The sequence below is a fragment of the Neolamprologus brichardi genome, chromosome 23 (assembly GCF_056152115.1).
Source record: "Neolamprologus brichardi isolate AB-2024 chromosome 23, ASM5615211v1, whole genome shotgun sequence".
In the NCBI taxonomy this organism is placed as follows: domain Eukaryota; kingdom Metazoa; phylum Chordata; class Actinopteri; order Cichliformes; family Cichlidae; genus Neolamprologus; species Neolamprologus brichardi.
Window position 1 is genome coordinate 10102771 of NC_142125.1, and position 19996 is coordinate 10122766.

The 19996-nt window shown below is 47.0% G+C and overlaps 2 protein-coding genes across 2 annotated transcripts; both read right to left on the minus strand.

The window, feature by feature from the left end:
• Window positions 1-303: 303 nt before the first annotated feature.
• dbt (dihydrolipoamide branched chain transacylase E2) lies at window positions 304-7006 on the minus strand. The gene is made up of 11 exons (XM_006790283.3): window positions 6914-7006; window positions 5773-5902; window positions 5481-5556; window positions 4791-4972; window positions 4587-4714; window positions 4250-4502; window positions 3988-4154; window positions 3826-3903; window positions 3549-3740; window positions 3387-3458; window positions 304-2729 (listed from the first exon to the last, which is right to left on the minus strand). The coding sequence occupies exons 1-11, from the start codon at window positions 6959-6961 to the stop codon at window positions 2562-2564; spliced, it is 1494 nt and encodes a 497-aa protein (XP_006790346.1). The 5' UTR covers window positions 6962-7006; the 3' UTR covers window positions 304-2561.
• Window positions 7007-10370: 3364 nt separating this feature from the next.
• On the minus strand, window positions 10371-19377 carry tubgcp5 (tubulin gamma complex component 5). The gene is made up of 23 exons (XM_087835704.1): window positions 18854-19377; window positions 18726-18779; window positions 18363-18471; window positions 17741-17837; window positions 17174-17253; window positions 15754-15889; window positions 15427-15544; window positions 15152-15241; window positions 14954-15047; window positions 14621-14873; window positions 14296-14498; window positions 14098-14213; window positions 13754-14022; window positions 13364-13562; window positions 12893-13081; window positions 12627-12809; window positions 12466-12550; window positions 12261-12381; window positions 12030-12181; window positions 11569-11694; window positions 11116-11198; window positions 10911-11011; window positions 10371-10558 (listed from the first exon to the last, which is right to left on the minus strand). Exons 1-23 carry the CDS (start codon window positions 18985-18987, stop codon window positions 10512-10514), a joined length of 3039 nt encoding a protein of 1012 aa, XP_087691830.1. The 5' UTR covers window positions 18988-19377; the 3' UTR covers window positions 10371-10511.
• Window positions 19378-19996: the final 619 nt, after the last annotated feature.

The window sequence follows — 19996 nt, forward strand, 5'->3', positions numbered from 1 at the left end:
ACACACACGCTCGCTCGCTCTCTCACACACACTCGCTCGCTCTCTCACACACACACACTCGCTCGCTCTCTCACACACACACACACACACTCGCTCTCTCACACACACACACACACACACTCGCTCTCTCACACACACACACACACACTCGCTCTCTCACACACACACACACACTCGCTCTCTCACACACACACACTCGCTCTCTCACACACACACACTCGCTCTCTCACACACACACACTCGCTCTCTCACACACACACACTCGCTCTCTCACACACACACACACAGCGAGTCGTGTTCAGCTGTATTCAGAGGTTTTATTGAGTTTCACACATTTTGAATCTGACCCACTCCCAAACATACAAAACACTTTTTACACGTTTACATTTCATCTGTCGCTAAAACCGACGACGCTAACAAAAAGAAGACGACGTGACACCAACATAACCCGACACCGTGCTCTTTACCCAGCAGCCACCAGGACAGCGAGGAAGTCCAGGAGGACCGACCAACAGCTCTGCAGCGCTACATCATGGCTCCATCACCTCAGATATAGTTATCGGGTTATAGCCGAGGTTTAATTGAAATCAGCATCCTGCTCTGATGTCCAGAGTCGGCGCGCTTCTGCCCGAGACACATAATGAAGGTCCGGACTGGTGTTACCGAGAGAATTTAACCTAATTCAGCCTTATAAACCTGATATAACAAAGGAAATTCTTACTATTTTTGAAAGCACAAAGAACTTCCCGAAATAAAAGATCCAGTGCAGTGTGAAGCTGTGCAGGAGGAGGGAAAAGAAAACCCCACATAACACCATTTACATTTAAAACAAACCATAATCCTTAATTTCAACTCTAATCTCAGATTATCGGCTGTGTCCACGCTCTAGATGCTGAGAAGATGGAGTTTAACAGCTGGCAGACTCTCAGTGAGATCTGCAGTAACAGTCACTAATAAATACGACGAGCAAAAATAACGGAGTCAGGTCAACAGGAAGAGCTCCACAGCAGCAGCTTCAGAGGGTTAATGGTGTCAAACCCCCCCTCCTCACTGACAATAACTGTCATTCCCACTGGTGCGCTTGCATGATACCAACAGTTTCCTGCATTGGTCACAATTCAAACGTGGTCAAGGCTCATGAGCGGGACTGTGAGGAGGATTTTAAAATCAAACAGAACCAGATTGACAAAATGAACTAAAAACACCATGGCACTGCTCACAAACCGCCGCGATGATGTGAGCACACCACGGATTGCTCAGCAGCAGAGAAAACCGCCATCACCATCCGACCGACGGGGCCTGCGTTTGTTTTAAACAACAACTACCTGGATCCACGTATTGAGATCAGCAAGGAGTTTGCCTGACTGATCCAACTGACACGAGCACGATCCGATCCAGCAACATTTGCTTTGATCACGCTTGGTCACATGACTTCGCAGTACATGAATATGTGGAGTTTAATGCTCAGGATTTTAGAGTTTCAGGGCAGCTACAAACCATCGAGTCACCTCCTCCGAGGGTAAGCGTACGTGCAGACGCAGTCTGCAGGTTTAACCTGAACCCGGTGGGTCGGGCTTCGTGTGGGCAAGATGGAACAGCCCGTGTTAAAACTGGGCCTCGGCGGAGGAAATTCAGACAGAGTGAAAATGAATATTATTATTTAACAGTGACAGGACATCAGGTGTCTGCAGGTGAGATTCTGTGGATGACATCATGATCACATGAGTTTATTTAAACTGCTCTCAACTTTGAGTGAAACCATCTGACACGCTCACTGTGCAGCTACAGGTGTTTCCCCTCATCTTCCAGCTCATCTCAGACTTGAGCATCTCACCTGGACACCAGACAACAACTGCTCTGCAGCGTCTGACTGTATATAAAAGATGGACAGAGAATTTAAACCTGCATTCTCTCTACCATCCAGCAGTGGGTGACTTGCCTGAGGTCTATGAGAGTATGATCTCTCAGCTCATGGTCCTGGTGTGTTTTGGTGAAGAAAACAGGAAGTTAATTTCGGAGGAGACGGTCTAATTAGAGTAGTAAAGGAGCAGGAAGCAAGTAAGGATTTAGGGCGGGGCTTCATGTGATTAATGGTGATTGTTAAAAACCCAATTTAAGGTGTCACTAACTGCTGGGTGATAGCATGGTAGCCATCTTTTATATACAGTCTGTGATTTTAATGCATTAAAATGCTGTAGCCTGCATTAATTTAAAAAAAGGCAAATTGTCTCGATTTATTTCCTGAGGCTCCAGAGCAGGAACAGGAACTCGACAGGAACTCACTTCCTGTTTCTGGTCATTTCCACCAGACTGGACCTGCAGAACCCACAATCATGACCCCAGTTCACACTGTGTGTATGTGTGTGTGTGCGTGCCCTCTGATAGGCTGACCCCTTCTCCTCTCCTCACAGTGCCTTGCTTAAAGGCAACAAGGAAATGACAGTTGGCATTAAGGCCTCAGACAGAAACAGGAAGTGAAGGCAGGGAGAGGAGAAGGAGGCGGAGCAGCGAGGTCTGTTAGCGTGGTGTCCCGCCCTCCCCGGGGCTGATTGGGAAACTGTTTATTTGAGGTCCAGCACCATGCTGGCCGGGTTCTCTAGGTACTCCCTCCACAGGTTGGAGAAGCGACACATGGTGGCGCCGTCGATAATGCGGTGATCCGCTGACCAGCTGACCTTCATGATGTGAGCTGGGACTACCTGACCGGCAGCGTCGAACCTCGGCAGCACCTGGACAGACAGACAGGAAGTCAGCAAGCCGTGTTAAAAAACAAACAGCTGCTCTGTAATGCCACTTCCTAAGCAGCAGGTAACAGCGTAGCTGAATGGATAAACTCCTGAATTATGGTCCATGCGCCATCTCCTGCAGTTTCACAGAAGAAAGAGGAACATCAGGTGGGTATCTGAGCATGCTCAGAGCCTGCCAGCTGATTGAACAGTCACCTGATAGTCAGACGGTCCGGTTTAACTTTCTGTTGTGATTCACGAAGAAACCACAGACACACCTTAGTAAGTTTTCCTTCCTCTGAACAAAATAACAGTTTATTGTTCAGTGTGAGGAACAAAACCCTCCTCCGAAAGCCAGAGAACATCATTCTCCTGAAGACACTGATTTAAATAATTTATAAAATATTTATAAATATTTATATGAATTTATAAAGTAAATTCATATTTAATATTTTACAAACCAGGTCAAATGTTTTATATTCTTGAAGATATTAAAACAGAACAGGTAATCAGAGTCAAGGTGAGGTACACTTTAGACCATCTTCTTGTTCTTTATTGCGATCCTTGATATCTTGTGCTATTCACCCTTTTTCCTCTCATAGTAAACTAAAATACACCCGAGTCTGTCTGTGCTGTGTGTTTGGCCTGACCACGGCTCACCTGGATCTTTCCTAGCGCGCCGATGGCGACCTCGGGTGGGAGGATCACGGGCTTGGCGTACGTGCCTCCAATCTGGTTCGAACACAGCAAGCAGAGTGAGGTCAGTGCAGCTACTCTCAGCACTGTTGAGATATTTTGTGTCGCTGTTGTTGTCAGACTCACAGATCCAATGTTGGACAGCGTGAAAGTGCCCCCCATCAGGTCGGCAGTGCCCAGCTGACCCGATGCTCCGAGCACCTGCAGACGGTTCAACTCAAGGGCAATCTCTAACACGCTGAGCAGCTGGACATTCTTCACGTTGGGAACCAGCAGACCCTGACTCGTGTCCATTGCCAGGCCGATGTTGTGGGACGCCTGAATCACATGAAACACCACCATCAGCACTAATGACGCCACTGAGCAGCCAGGGAAGCAAAGCCGGCTCAGAGCGTGCTCTTACCTTGTAGGTGATGTTCTGGCAGTCCTCATCCACCGAGGCATTGAGGATCGGGAAGTGGTGGAGACCGAGGGAGGCAGCCTGAGCCAATGAGAGCACAGCATTAACTTCAATACCAAACATGGGATCGATCGGCAGCTCGTGAATGGCGCCTTAATCCCCAACCTTGATGAAGAAGGGCATGTAGCTCAGTCTGACACCACGACTCTCTGCGAGAGGTTTCAGCTCTGACCTCAAAGCCACCAGGCGACTCAGATCAACCTCGTCACAGTAACCGAAGTGAGGAATCTTCAGCGCCACAGTCATCGTCTTCACCATCGCTTTCTGGACACCTGAAGAACCAATCAGAATGTTTACAGAGAAAAGAGATGACATGCAAGGCTCGCAATGAACAGCGCGACACTTTGGCGTGACAGCAATCTCTGACCTTTGAGGGGCTCCGTCACGTCCTTGCCAGTGAAGACAGGTTTAGGAGTAGCGGGTGGAGGTTTCACAGCCGCCTTAGTGCTCACAGGCTTGGCAGCAGCAGGAGCAGCAGCAGGGGCCGGGGGTGGAGTCTGGATCTCCTGGAAAGGTGCCGGAGGCAAGATGGCTCCTGTTTGCTTCGCCAGGAAGTTCAGGATGTCCTCCTTCAGGATCCGCCCATCTTTGCCAGTCCCCACCACCTCACTGAGCTTTATCTGAGGACAAAGCGACACCTCAACTGGGAACACAGTGGGACAGACTGGGACAACCCGATGGGGACAAATAGGAATCACACTTACATTGTTCTCAATGGCGAGGCGTCTGACTGCAGGCGTGGCCTGCGTCTTGTGACCTTTGATCTCCTGGTGGGTGTGTTCTTCTTGAGCCATGGCGGGCGTCTCTACCACGTCCTCCTCCTGGATCACCTCTGAAGGATAACAGCAGTGAGACTTTCAGGCGTGAACTTGGACAGGCAGACGAGCAAAGATCTGCTGATGTCTCACCTGAGCCAGACTCTGTCTCGATATCCACCAGAGGTTTTCCCACAAAGGCCGTGGCATCTACATCGTAGTAAAGCTTTTTGATGACCCCATCATAGCGGCTGGTAATGGTGACCGATGCCTTGTCGCTCTGAACCTCACAGATGCTGTCAAACTGAGAAACTTTGTCTCCTTCCTTTACGTACCTGCCAGAGGAATCCAGTTTTATTTATGCACTTGTAAATCACAAGAACTGAATATGCACAAGGACATATCTTGGTCTGACTCAAAGATTCCTCACAGTGTTACTGGAGGCCATATTTCTAAGATTTTCTGTCCCAAGTACAATAACCTCAGTTTTATCTGAATTCAGAAAATTAGAGGTCATCCAGGGCTTTAGGTCTTCCTGACATTCCTGCAGTTTAACTAATTGGTGTGTGTTATCTGGCCTAATGGATAGATAAAGTTGGATGTCATCTGCATAGCAGTGAAAATGGATGCTATGCCTTCTGATGATACTACCTAAGGGAAGCATGTATAATGTAAACAGAACTGGTCCTAGCACTGCACCCTGTTGAACTCCATATTTAACCTTAGTGTGTGAAGAGGACTCTCCATTTACATGAACAAACTGGAGTGTAACGAGTTAACAAGCTATACTTCATCACAGGTTACAGAGCTGATGGACTCTTATGTTCGGGGGGGGTCACGTACCACTCCTTGACCGTCACCTCCATGATTCCCTCACCGATGTCAGACAGTTTGAACTGCACGATAGGTCCTTGATTCACTGCCGGACAAAACAAAACAGTGACATTATCAGAGAGGGACAAAACAATCTGCTGATGGAGGTCAGCGTACACCACCATGAGCGATCTGCCTCAAGTCTCCCAGAGTCCATCACACAGCTGAAAACCCAGAACAGTTCACCATGATACAGATCTCCATGGCAATAGTAGAGAGATCAGAAGAGGCCAGGACTCAGGTGCTGCCGGTCTGGACTTACCCACAGCGACATGCAGCCCTCTGCAGCTGAACACCTGGAGATTCCTGTCACACCTGAAGGTTATTGGCTGCAGAGTCCTGTCGCATCTGAAGCTCTGCAGCTGGAAACATCTGCGGCTCTGCTGACTCAGCTGATGGGAAAAGAGCAGATAACAGAGGTCACCTGGACAGCCAACACACAGGTGCTTCAAAGCCACGCCCCCTAATATTCAGGGCCTGATGGTTCTTCCTTCAGGTCCTAAATGTCAGACCAGCACCAGCACTCTGAAACTCAAACATGAAACTCCTTCAGCTTCTAATAAAGATGCATACAGGCGTTATTTTAAACAAGGTGGCGATGTAACCCTAACAGAGAAAAAATCCCAGCCAATAAAAACACCACACATGCCTTTGACACCGTGGCACCAGATCTATGTTTCCTCATCTGCATGAAAATGAGGAAACAGAGTACGTTTACACTGATTTAGTCACTGAAAATAATGCTGAGCTTGACTTTGACACTTTCAGGAAGTGGGGGATGATGGGAAATGGCCTACAGGCTGTCACTCGCTGACAGAAACCCTGCTCAGGCCTTTTTTCTTTTTTTCTTATTACAGGTTTCCTCTAAATTTCTCGAAGCTGACTCACTCCCATGTCACTTCTCAGTCCCATATCACTTCTCACTAAATAAGACAGAAAGTTCGCTTTGAAAGTTATCCCCATCACTGGAGGACCACCTGTCAATCACGTCGTTTCCGTCGTTTGAAACCACATCCGCTCCTGACGTCTGGAACAAACAGCTGTCCTGGTGGCAGCAGGTAAAGCAAGTTTCACCTGCAGGACAAACCCTGGAAATTACTGAGCTCAGATCTGAGTGAGAACCAGAACCCGTACACAGCCGGTTCTGGTTCTGACTCAGACCCTGACCCGGAAACAGCTCCTAACCGTCAGGGAACAGTCGCAGTTGTTAGATGTTAGCCACAGCATGCTAGCTCAGAGGGTGTCTCATTCCATTAGGGTTAGCATCAGCTAGCCCATTGGCTAGCTATGCTAATGCACTGAACTTGGTGACGTTGCGCACACTCTCCGTTAGCATTAGCCGCAGGTCAGCATTAAGCGCTTTCAGAGCCTTTGAGGAGAACACGAAGCTTGTATTTGCTCACCAGCAGCCGCCTGAACGCGCCGAGAGAGCCTCTGGTCACCGCTGCCATCTCTGTGCTCCGCCGCACGCCCCTCTCTGCAGCCAATCAGTGCGCAGCGCCGGTCTCTCTTCTTCTGCTGCTTCCCGCAGTCATACAGGTGTGATGGCGCCACGATCAGGAGAGCTAATGAACAACAAATTGATTTATCAATCCTTTTCTGGTTTTTACAGCCACGTTCCACAGTTTTTATCCATTATTAATAATAAAAATGATTTGTTGTTTATTTAAAGACGGTTCAGCATCATGACATCACCAAGCTGCCGTTTGTGCACCTGTCCAGATAAGGTAAGATAAGATAAGTAAGTAAAAAGTAAGTAAAACTTTATTTATATAGCCCCATTTCAAGATAAAAATCACAAAGTGCTTCACAGAAGCTAAAACCTAAAAATAAAAATCAACCAAAAGCAAGTTTAAATAAAAGATAAGACTTTATTGATCCCGCGGTGGGGAAATTTGTGCATTACCACAGCTCAGGTACAGATAATAGAAGAATACAAAGAGTATACCAGAATATAAAGTCAAGAAATACAAAATAAATAAGATAATACAATATATACAATGGTAGCTGAGGTTCTATGTACACGCACACTCAGAATGTGTTCTTGATAGGAGTTGTGGAAATACGCAAGAAATAAATTAAAAACTATTCTACTACTACTACTATTACTATGGCAGAGAAATCAGACAAACACAGTTGTGTGGCTTAAAAGTACTTTAGTGATGTTAAGCCTTTTAAAAGAATTTTGTGTGTTTTTGAGTGTGCGTGTATATGTATATCGTCTCCTAGGATCTTGGGTTGGCTCGCCATCCAGTGAACACTGGAACACTCTGGGTTCTGGAATCCCTGACCTGGTCTTTGGATTCGTCCCATACAAAAACCTGACCGCTGTCAAGTGGATGCTCAGCATTTACGTGAAGCCACATCTCAGTAACCCTTCTGGTTTCGCTCTGCCCTCGATAACAAAGTTTTAGTCCGCCTGCTCAACTCTCAGCTTTCCATCAGCAGGTCCTTCTCTACTGGAAATGAATCTATAAACATAACTTTACTCCTCACAATACCCCTATATGGAACAACAGGTATATCCGTCTGTGTAGGAAATCTGTGTACATAGATGAATGGAGATCTAAAGGAATGGGGTCTTATTAAAACATGAGACATTTTGTGAGAAATTTGATGTAAGATCTACTGCTAAGAGATATAAATCCCTAATAAAAGCCATCCCAGTCCCTTTGAGATCAATGATGAAAGAAGATATTGTGCACTCAAATATTTCTCCTGGACTGAGACAGCTCTGCATAGCTGGAGTTGAATTTGGTGACAGCAGGTTTACAAACATTTGATATTTGATAAATGAAATTTGCCCTAATCCGGTTAAAGGAAATTATATTCTTAAAGAATTTGAGACCATGGAGGTTAAGGCGATAAGAAGAAAGTATATCTCACTTCCTCTTTCCCCTAAAGTAAAAGAGGTTAACTTTAAAATCATAAATGAGGTTTATCCAAACAATGAATTCTTAAGACGGAAATTTAACTTAGATGTGAACGCCTGCATATTTTGTGAAAATGATATTGAAAGTCTGGATCACTTGTTTTTCTACTGTGAATCAGTGCACTCCTTCTGGATTGACATGTGGAGCTGGCTACAGTCCAGGAGAATTCAGTTACCACATTTGACGGTGACAGTAATAAAATTTGGAATCCTTGCTGAGAATGCAGATTTTGACTTGTTGATTAGGACGTTTTTGTTACTGGAACAATTTTTTATTCACAATTTCATTCATCATTTTAAAGCTAAACCATGTATAAACAGATGGCTGAATGACTTTAAACTCTGGGATAATCGCTGAAACTTGTGAATAAGAAAAAAGCTCATAAACTTGTTGTATTGTTTAACAAGTTTAATCTATGTTAAAAAAGAAACCTCCCTATTTAATGATCATGACTGCTCTTTTTTGTTCATATTGATTTTTGCCTCTGGTTTCAAATCCTTCAATGACTGTTCTTTCTTTTTTGTTAACTCTTTTGGCTTTGTGTTTATTGTTTTTTGTTTTGTTTTGTTTGTTTTTTGTTTCTTTCTTCCTCTTTTCTCGTTGTAACGCTCAACCGAGGATATTGCATATTCGGATTAATGATGGTGCCTTGTATGTTATACTGTTGTTTATAAATAAAGTTCTTAAAAAAAAGTCTGCCTGCTCTGTTCGGCTGTAGAAGCAAGAGACTGAAAACTTGGGACGTGGAACTAAGGAGGGACAAGAGCTGCCAAGAGCTTCACCGATTGGCTGACACGCGAGAAGTGGAGTAAAACAATAGGCTCTGATCAGAGCTCATCAACCCTCGGAGAAACTTAACCCTTGTTTAACCAGAACAAATATATAAATCTGTGTCCCTTTTTTTTGTTTAAGTAAATATAATGATCCCGTTTCACTTTCATTAAACAAGGACACTAAGAACAGAAACAATGAACATTAAATGTTTTACTTTTTCTTCTCTTTTGTTTGAGATGATTTTAGGAACTGGGTTACAATAGACATGCACACACATGTACAAATACACATACAACCATACTCACTAGTGCAGAGTGTCATCACATTAATCAGATCTTATCTCTACAGGGTCATCAGTTTCTACAGTTAGAAGCATAAGAATGTACAATTGAGCAGTTAGTTGCACACAAGGCCTGTCCACGATCAAGTTACTGTGCAGTCTTTTAAAAAGTAGTGGAAAACTTCTGGGCCATTTTTTTTTTTTTTTTTTTTACCATTTCTATTATGGTTTTGTTTTGCTGTTTTGTTTTGATTTCTTTGTACAGCGCTTTGTACCTTTATCTGTATACATTTAAATTACAACGCCTGTGTGGTTTTCCTGCTAGTTGTGTAGTAATGCCAGTTGTTTGTGACATTCGTAGCCGAATTACTGTGAACCTCCTCTGTGTGCAGAGCCTCCTTGCTGAAGGCCTCAGTCTCGCTGTGTGCCGTTAATTTGGCCATTTGATTTGACAAATATTTTACACTGCACGCTCTTCCTGAGGCAACCCTCCCCATTCTTCTGCTCCAACAGCAGCAGCTTCTGAGACCTCCTCAGTTTATACGTGCAATGAACAATTAATCTGTCAGTGCCAATAATTAATATTTATTATCAATGTGTGGCAGAGCTGTGGTCCTTGGCTCAGCTGCAGGGGAGGGGTGATGCAGGGAGGTTGGAGGGACAGGTGGACATGATTAAACTAACGGGGTTCCTCCCTTCGTAAAGTGAGGGCGGAGACCGAAGTGAGAGAGTATACAGACAGCTGGCGATTGTGTGTGTGTGCGCTAAACTAGGACGTTGTACATGAGTGCAAAATCAATTAAAAAACCCAGTGTGCCGGGTCACGGTCCTTTACACAACGTAAAGTGAATAACGGAGTCAAATGTCAGCACATATTGTCACATCATCTTTATTCTGCCTCGTCACAGACGTTATTAATATTAAAATACAAGCATTCATGAAATTTGTGGAGAAGCAGCAGGCCGGTCTGAGCAGACAATGATATCATCACAGAGCGTGCTCGTGTCCGGCTCGTCAGCACTGCTCGAACCCCGCCATCAGAGAGAGCGCCAGAGACTCCACTGCACAACAAGAGAGACAGACGTCATCAGCTCCTCTCTGCTCACAGCATACAACAACACACCGGACAGCTACGGTGGCCCAGAGGTGCCAAACACATATTTCACTAACTGGAAAGGTTTTCAATTATTCAATCCTGTGTGCTGACAGGATGACCAGCACAAACATCCTATTTCTCATTTATTACTTTCATATCCTGTTAAATTGACCTCGAAGGATCAGATTGCAGGAGACAACAGCCTCGAAGCGCCGACCCATTTTACATTTAAGCTTTTCCAAGTCGGATGTTCTGCACCTTTGGACCACCGTACACAATCACTGCGTATGACATCATCACCCAGACGACAGACTCACAGTGAGGGAAGGAGCCCCGGCACACCGCCTTATTGAGGATCGTCACAAGGAACATGTGGCAGTTTTTGAAATCAGATTCCATTTTATCGATGGACTCGATCCTGAAAGAGAAACAACATTTAGCTGCAGAGCTGGTGTGTCGTCTCTGTACCTGGATGCACACAACTGTCACATCAACACCACTGAATAGACACATCACTCTTACTTCCAGGCTCCAGCCTGCCATCTGTCCGAGAAGATGAGCACAAGATTCAGAACCTTCATTATCGCCTCCTTCACAAAACTGACCTGAGAAAAGACAACATGTAGAAACAGGTGAGTCTGAGCAGGGAGCCAAAGTGAGATTCGGCCCACTGAAGGTTTTGGTCCTGCCCACAGTACAGTGTTTTCCTGGAAACATAGAGAATCACTGTCTTATCAGATCCAATTTATTTACTTGCCCGCCATCACACACTACAGTGAGGTCAGTACAAGCAGCGGTGCTGATGGTGCAGCAGCATTTTTTGTACTAAAGAAGGAAAACTGAGAAACATCTCAAGCTGCTCATTGTGTAAACGAACGAACGCTTTTTCATCATCTCAAACAAACAGGAACCTTCTTTACAGCTGATTGCGTCAGCAGTCAGACTGGTGGTGACGGCACCATCATAAAAGTTCACCTTCTCCCTCAGCAGGCAACGGTCGTGAATCGTGGCCAGGTATCTGTAATGGATCTTGATGAGCTGGTCCAAGTCCTTGGCTTCCTGCACTTGGTGCTGAAACTCGAGTCCCGTGCTGTGCAGAATCTGCCGAGACACAAAGCAGATGAAGAGCCAGAGTTGGTCAAACTGAGAGTGCAGTGAGGACTCACCTCATCCTCACCGAGCCTGGTTCTGCAGGACGTGTCTTCCTGTTAAAAGGGAATTTTTCCTTCCCACTGTCACAATTGGCATGGTCATAGGGGGTCATAGGATTGTTGGGTTTTTCTCTGTATATTTGATTGTAGGGTCTACCTTACAATATAAAGCACCTTGTGGTGACTGCTGTTGTGATTTGGTGCTGTGCGAATAAAAATGAAGTGAATTGAATGTCATGGGTGCACTTCCTGTTTGCAGGAGGTCAGTTTGGTGGCTTGCCTCACCCTCGTCATGATGTAGTTGTGAAGGCTGTTGACAAAGTGCATCAGTTTGACCCTGAGCAGACACATCCTGTGGATCTGCTGGTTCACGCGCTCTTTGACCTTGACCTCCTCGGCTGTGGCGCCCTCCAGCTTCTTAGTGACGTCTGTAAAACCTACGAGTAACAACCATTTATCAGAGAAATGACTGAAACGGGCTTATTTTCAGTTTTCAGCTTCACGTGGAGCTTGTACCACTGAATCGAAGCGTGTCCAGACTGTACTTGGCCCATTTGATCTGCAGCAGGAGGAGGAACACTTGGTTGTAGATCTTCTGACACTCAGAGCTGATCACAATGTCCACGGGCCAGGGAACCTGTGCAGACACGCACCAGGAAACGTCAGGTGGCAGATTGAACAACACACCGACAGACACCAAAGCACAAACTGCAGTGTTCACCTTGTAGCTCAGTGTGAGGACTTCCAGGTTGTTCACAGGCTGTTTTTTCCTGGAAGCGTCGATGGGCTCCAGAAACACCGACAGCCTGGGAAACAGAGATGCCTGATCAAACTGATTCTAACATAAATAAGGAACTGTGTCACAGCAAATGTGCACTGTACCTGCTGCTGTCCTCCGGGTAGCGCTGTCCGACCGCCTCCTGCAGCTGCACGTTCAGAAACGACGGCTGCTGCCAGCTCTCCTTCTCCTGCACCTTGTCAAAGATGGCCGTGTAAAAATCATACATGGTGTCTCCAGCTTCAAGCAGGAAGTAGTTCCTCATCGCCTGAAGGTATTCCAGCAACCTGCAGACACGCCACAGAGCTCAGAAGCTTCCCTTTCCCTCATTGTGGAAACAGGAAAAGCGTCGCTGAAGAGCCGTGCTTACCTGTAGTCTTTTGTCAGAGTCTTCATCAGGTTCCCACAGCATTCAATGTACCTCCTCTCAATGTGCGGGTAGAGACAGGAACGCAATGTGAGCTCAAACGTCTGGCAGGTGACCGACTGGGACGAACGGTCCACGCTGAAATCCCCTCCGGAGAAACACTCCTGGAAGTCGCTCTGCTCCAAGTACAGTCTGAGGAAGAGGAGGGCAGACAGAACACACTCAGACTCGGGAATAAAGAAATCTCGCTCATATCCGCGCAGAGCTCGGAGGAGTGGAAAACAGAAAATCTCACATCACAATTTGTTTGTCATGTTGGGAGCTAAAGACAAACTCTGAGCTGTCCTCTCTTCGAAGACGTGAACAGCTTACATTTCTGACAATCTGCATCTTCATCCTGCGATGAATCCCTGACTTTTTGTTGATCCTCGCTGGACATTTGCTCAGAGGCTTGTAGAAGAACTCTGGCATTACCTGGCAAAGTTGATGGCCAGCAGCGGGTCATGGACATCGTCAATCTCGAGGTGCCGCGCCATGATGGACTGCATCTTGATCAGACTCCTCCTTGTGGATTGCTGCTCCGTCACACCATCCGCCGGAGACTCCTCTCGGCTGCAGAGGCGCGACTGCACGGACTCCAGAAAAAGCGTGTGCAGACTCTTCCTCTCTGCGTCTGCAAGCAAACATCCAGGACAGACAGCGCAGGTTAGTGGGGTCAGCTCATCGGCAGAGGCATGGCACTCAACAAACCCTGAAGACATCCAGGAGAGCAGAAGCATAGAAAACCCCATCTGTGGTTTGTGTTGACCCGGTCAATGCAGCGCCTTCCTTTACTGAAACAAACAGACAGAACGAAGCACTGACCTCTGGAGGCTCGCTGCGACTTCTCTGCCTCCTTGCAGTCCAGATTCTTGAGCAGCTGCATGGACTTCCCGGCCATGATAATCTGCTTGAGGACAGGTTTAAGGAAGGACACCATGGTGAGCTGTCTGCCCCCGGAGGCCTGATCCCCCCCGGAGCTCCCGCTGGCCGCGTCATTCAGCTTCTCCTCGCTGTCCACAGTCTCCGATACGCTGTACAGCGTGTAGGTGGCGTACCAGAAGTCCCTGTGATTCACGGGCACGTCTTTGTTCCTGCAGCCGGAGAAAGAAACTCAGCCCACAGAACGTTCCTGACGTCACATCACACGCACGGTTTCTGCAGCGCACCTCTGGATGATGAATTCTCTGGCAGGGTCAAACAGATGGCCATGAACGATCCACTCGTCCACGATCTCCAAATACGGCCGGACCGTCTCCGTCCACAGGGAGAACAACAACGCCACCTGGCAGACAGAGAGAGCAGATGCGTTTGTTTTCTTCCACTAAATCGCCCCCATGTCACAGTATCCCGCGACGAGTGCTCACTGCCTGCTCCGATGCCTCGCCGACGCTGTCATACTCGATGATGGCCTTATAGAGGGTGTTGAGCAGGTGAGAAGCCCGCACAACGTTGGGGGTGGCGGGCGGCACTTCGGCGACACCCGTGCAAAAGACCCTGTGCAGCACTTTGATCTGAGCCAGGTGAGGGCTGAGCCGCTCCAGCACTGCAGACAGAGTCACTGTCTCATCTGCAAACAGACACGACGCAGATTGGGAATCAAACGAAGGCGGCCGGGCTCAGGATGACAGAACAAGAAAACCAGCACGAAAACAGGAAGCCTCAGTGATCCCTAAACAAGCTTGGACTTACCGTTGCATATGAGCTCCCTTTCGATCGTGGTAAGCTCCTCCTTGAAACTTGTGAAGTACTTGTTGAGTGCCCACACGAAGGCCTGGTAGGTCCTGAAGGGAGGCTCGGAGGCCTTCTTAGAGCCGTAGGTGGACGCGGTTCCCGGCGGGCCCGGCTCCGAGCTGTGGCCCGTCACCTCGTCGATGAACCTCTGCAGCCTGAACACAGCCTGACCATAGACGGCGATGTGCTCAAGGACAGAGCGCAGGCAGTTCTGCAGCACAGAGGAGAAAAACCATTTCACTACAGCCCGCATTGCACGTGCTCAGTGACGTCCGTCAGATGTGAACTCACGCCGGTCAGATGAGTCACCACCACATTGCTTCTGACTGACACCTTTCCGTCGTGCTGCTGGAATATGAAGTGTTTCTTGACCCCAGAGAGAAGCCTGCAGGAACAAATTCACACAGTCAGCAGGACCCTGAACCCACTCTCAACACAAACCTGATCTCAGCGTGTGGCGACCTGCAGGCGACTGTCGTCATCTCTTACCACAGCGTTTCTCGAATTACTTGCGTCTCTGTGACGAAGGCCTTCTCTTCTGGCAGGTACAGCGGGTCCGTGTTATACAGGTGCTGATCCCTGAGGGGACAAATGCAGCATCAGCACCAAATACTATAATTTCAAACTATAGCTCCTCCCCCAACTGCACCCAGACATCGCTCTCCCAGCTCTTCCGTTGGGGGGGTGGCTTCCATGTCCAAATGTTCTCCCCACAGGTAGGACACTGTATATTAATTTTTAACTATCAGAGAGGATGAGCTCACCACACATTGAGGAGGTTGGAGTGCAGATGCAGGCTGTGGGGAAAACGAGGTGCGTGCGGTGCCCAGTACGGGGTCACCAGATGCTGCTCCAGCCAGGCCCTAGCGTCAGGCTCCCCCACTGAGAGGAAACATGGGGAAAAGGTTCAGTGTGACAATAAAACACCCTCCATGTTCGAGTTGCTTACACTGCAGCGCATTCTGGGTAGTGACATCAACGTTTTCTGTTCAGCTTTTGTGATGAACAGGAAACAAACCAGGCGCTCCTGCCTCTCATTGGGTGGAAACGTTGTAAAGACCTGCACCTTCTGCTGTGTGACTGCTTCGCACCTGTCCACGTGACTGGAACGGTTTTGTTGGCGTTGTCCTGGTCCTCCTGAGGCGTCCTGTCCAGCTGGATCCCAGAGTCCTCCCTGCTGATTGGCTGCTGACTGTCATCATCCTCGCTCTCCTCCTCAGACCACTCCTATGAAACAGGAGACACTGATGGGCACAGCTTACCTGTGATACGGCTGTAGTTACTGTGCTCAGTATAATACAAAACCAGGCCCATACAAGCCAGGACACTTCCTAAAATATATAAAAGCAGAATGCAATGATCTGCAAATCTCATAAACTCATATTTTATCCACAATAGAGCACAGAAAACACAGTAAATACTCAAAAAGAGACATTTTACTGCTTCGTGACGAATCTGAGCTCATGGGGAATTTGGCGACAGCGACGCCCTAAAATATGGGACGGAGCAACAAAAGTGTGTGAAAGTCAGCGGTGCTAAAGAGAAGATCAAAGGTGAGCTGGCAGCAGGTCGGTCACGTGATCAGGTAGAAAAAGATCATCTCAGAGAGGCGGAGCTTCTCAGAGGTTCACCAACCTATTTCAGCATCACAGTCCACGCTGTGAACATCTCATCATCTACACAACATGACATCATCAGCACACTCGGAGGATCTGGAGGAATCTCTGTGCACAGGCTGATGACTGTGACCTTCAGCAGCGCTGCATTAGAAAAACCACTCTGTGATAAATCATTGCACGGCTCAGGAATATTTCCATAAACCAGCGTCTGCGAGCAGCTCAGCGTGCCATCCACACATGCTGGTTACAGCTTCGTCATACTGACACGAAGCCACGTGTGACCATGATCGAGAAACGGCGCCGGCTCCTCTTTAAAATGGACCAAGGCAAAGCAGAAACTGATTTCAGGTCAGAATCATCAGCATGGCTTCAGAGGAGAAGAGTCTGGCCCACCTGCAGTCCAGACCTCTGACCGGCCGACAACATCTAGAGCGTTGTGAAACAGGATGAAGCAGAGCCGGGACTGCCGAGCAGCTGGAATCCTCAATCAGATCAGACCAGCTGCTGTCCTCAGTTCACAGACCATCACAGACCTCTCCTACTTTACAGACGTGACGCTGCCGTCAGATTCAACACAAGTTCACGTTTTATTCAAAACAGCCTTTTCTGTTCTACAGTGAAGAAAATGTGACTTTCTTTTGGTTTTTTCAGCGTCTGACTTTGTTGGAGCTTTTCTAGGTTTGTACTTGTGGGTCAGAAATGAGTTTTGTTTTTCTGCTTGTGAAGACAGGTTAGTGATGATGTTAAAGTCATGTGACTGTGGTGTGGTGTGCATGTTGCACCACACCACAGTTGCACCAGATCACCCTGAGCAAAAACCCGCTGACACCGGGTTTTCGATCAGAGAATCAGAAACAGCTCTGCATTCATAAAGGTTGGCTCGGTGACTCACAGGTGTGTCTGGGTACGGCCCCATGTCTGCATCCTCGCCCTCCATCAGATATTTAGCCCAGTCAAACTTGTCCTCCGGTTCTGCAGACATAAGACGAAAAGATTAACATAAACTGTGTGATTTTTAGCCTTCAAGGCTAAGTGCTAAGGTTATCTGGAAACAAATCATTTTTTAACTTTCTGCCCTTTGACATGAAGTGAACTTATAATCACTGCACTGATGTTGTGCAGCGAAACACGGTGGGCAGATTTCCTGCTGCTGAAGCTTTCGCTCTGACTCTGAAACAGAAACATGGGCGCGACCGTGACGACTTCACTGGAATCTGTTCATCTGATCCTGGTGTCAAAGCATCATTAGCATCTGTAATGTGGGATTCACTAAAACAAAGCTTTGGTTTAAAAAGTTCTACTTTTAATGAGAGAAAAAAAACTGCTTTGGAAGAATATGTGAAAAACCTTCTGTTTGTACCGTTTGTGTTTCCAACTCCAACCTGAGAAAAGCAGAATTAATGAATTCAGAATGTGTTGACAAGTTGGTCACAGATAAAGGGAACAATGCGGTTCTCACCGGCCTCCTTCAGCCTGGGTCGCTCTGTGAAGTCTGTGTTTGAGGGGGATCCCGACAGGCAGAGCAGCAGTGACAGTATGCTGTAGTGTGCATCGGTCTGAGGAAACACAGATCACGTTTCACTGAGATATTCTCACATCATTGCAGTCATGTTTCAATGTTTGAGCCCGACACACCAGAAAACTGTGTGTGTAACATGTGATACTGACCCATTAGGGCTGCGTAATCTGTCAGAAAACTAGCGCACACTTTATTACTGTGCACTTTTCTCTTGCACTGCTGTGTCTGTATCGTTCTGTCTTTGTTTTGGTTTCTTGCACACTTTATGTAGTCTTGTGTTGATTGTCTGATATATGTAGCACCAAGGTCTTGGAGGAATGCTGTCTCGCTTCACTGTGTACTGTACCACGACACATGGTGGGAATGACAATGAAGCCACTTGACTTGAAAAGACTAATGTGATTGCTTATTGATTGCAAGTTTACACTTATTACCTTCATCCATCCAAAATCCCCTGTGACTCTCGTTCACAAGTTTCATGCTAGAATATGATGCAGCATGCCAACACTGAGTATTGATCGCGTGTCCGTCTGTGATAGAGCAGAAAACAGCTGTGCGCTACCTTTTTCCCATCTGTGTTCGGTAAAGGTGAGTTCAGGAATTCTTCAGTCAGTCTCATCCAGCTTTCTGCTTTCTGTAGGTCCGAGTGCACCACGAGCTTCTCGTAGATTCTGGAAAACAGGGCAGACTGTCACTATACCATAACGTTAGCTGGATACGAAGAGCGGAGGATGACGATGGAGCTGCCAGGCAGGAGGAGAAGAAGAAGAACTCAGGGGAGGTTGGTGGATGTAGCGAAGGGGGACAAGCAGAGGGGTGCAGTGACAGAAGAGGATTCTGGGACAGGAGGACATGCAGAGCCCTGAAGGAGAACATACACATGTTTAGTTTGCTCAGACTTCACTGTTTTGAAGGAGTCACTCACCCGCTGACACTGCGCTCCACTTTGTGGCTGTCTGTGTCCAGATATCGATGAAACCTGAGGAGACACGAGGCGGATGTTAGGACGCTGTGTGCAGCAGCCTGCTCCCTCACACACCCGTAAAAACTCACTTAAAGTTGGACCAGGCGAATTTGAGCGCCAGCTGGAAGTTTTGGTCCTCCTCATCCTCGATCCCGCTGAGACACCTGATCAGCCGCTTCGTCTCTCTCTCACTCTCCTTTTCGAAGGTGCTCCAGTGCGCCATGTTGACGCTGTCAGCCGGGCTGCAGTCCCCGTGAACGGGCACAACTCGAAGCGGCCTGTCGGTCTGCTTCCAGCCCGCGGTTTCCACCCGCGAACAGGCTAACAGCACCGGGGATGTCTTAAATGCGCCATTATAGACAAATGGCTGTCTCCTCCATTGATTCCTACAGGACCGCGCAGTGTTAGCCCCACCTCCACAACAAACAAGTAGCACTGAGCATGCGCAAAAACAATTCAAATTAGTTACGGTTTTTATTTGTTACTGTTTTAAAATGGTTAAACCTCGTTTCTCAGTCGGTACAAAAAAGGACAAAAACTGAATATTCCACTTTCTGTGAATCTACGTAGGAAAATGGCGGTAATGCATCCGTATGAGCAGCAGAGGGCACACGGGCACTAGTAAACAAAAAGCACTGAAATACGTTCAAGGACTAAAATGAGTACTTGAAGATGCTTCTAGACAACAAGTCCATGTTTTAGTTCGTGCAGTGACCCGGATAATGCTCGTTTACGGGTCAACAAGAGGACGCGCTATCTTGATATCGCCTGTTTACCAGGTGAGGAGCGCAGTCAAAAGCCCCTGTTGTGCCAAAAAGTGATTGTCTGCCAAAAACTGATTTCCGGTATTTGCCAAAAACTGATTGCTCGTATTTAGACTGCTATAAGTAAGTGTTGGCCTATAATATGTGAAACATATGTCAAATGCATCCCTTATGGATGACATAAAGTCATCTTGAGCCACAAACAACATTCGTGTAACAAGGTAGAAGCCGCAATCAGTTTTTGGCAGTGACTTTTACGTAACCTTTATTTATGCACTTAAAACAATCTCATTAACATTAAAAATGTCTTTTGTAAGAGTAAGCTGACCAAGAGGACAGTAGAAATGGCAGCAAATATTACAATAGTTCTGTAAAAATATTTTAAGTGGGGATAAAGGACCGGATTGGTTATAATGTAAGTACAATAACACAGAGTTGTAAAGATACTTGAAAAACAGATAGTTTTTT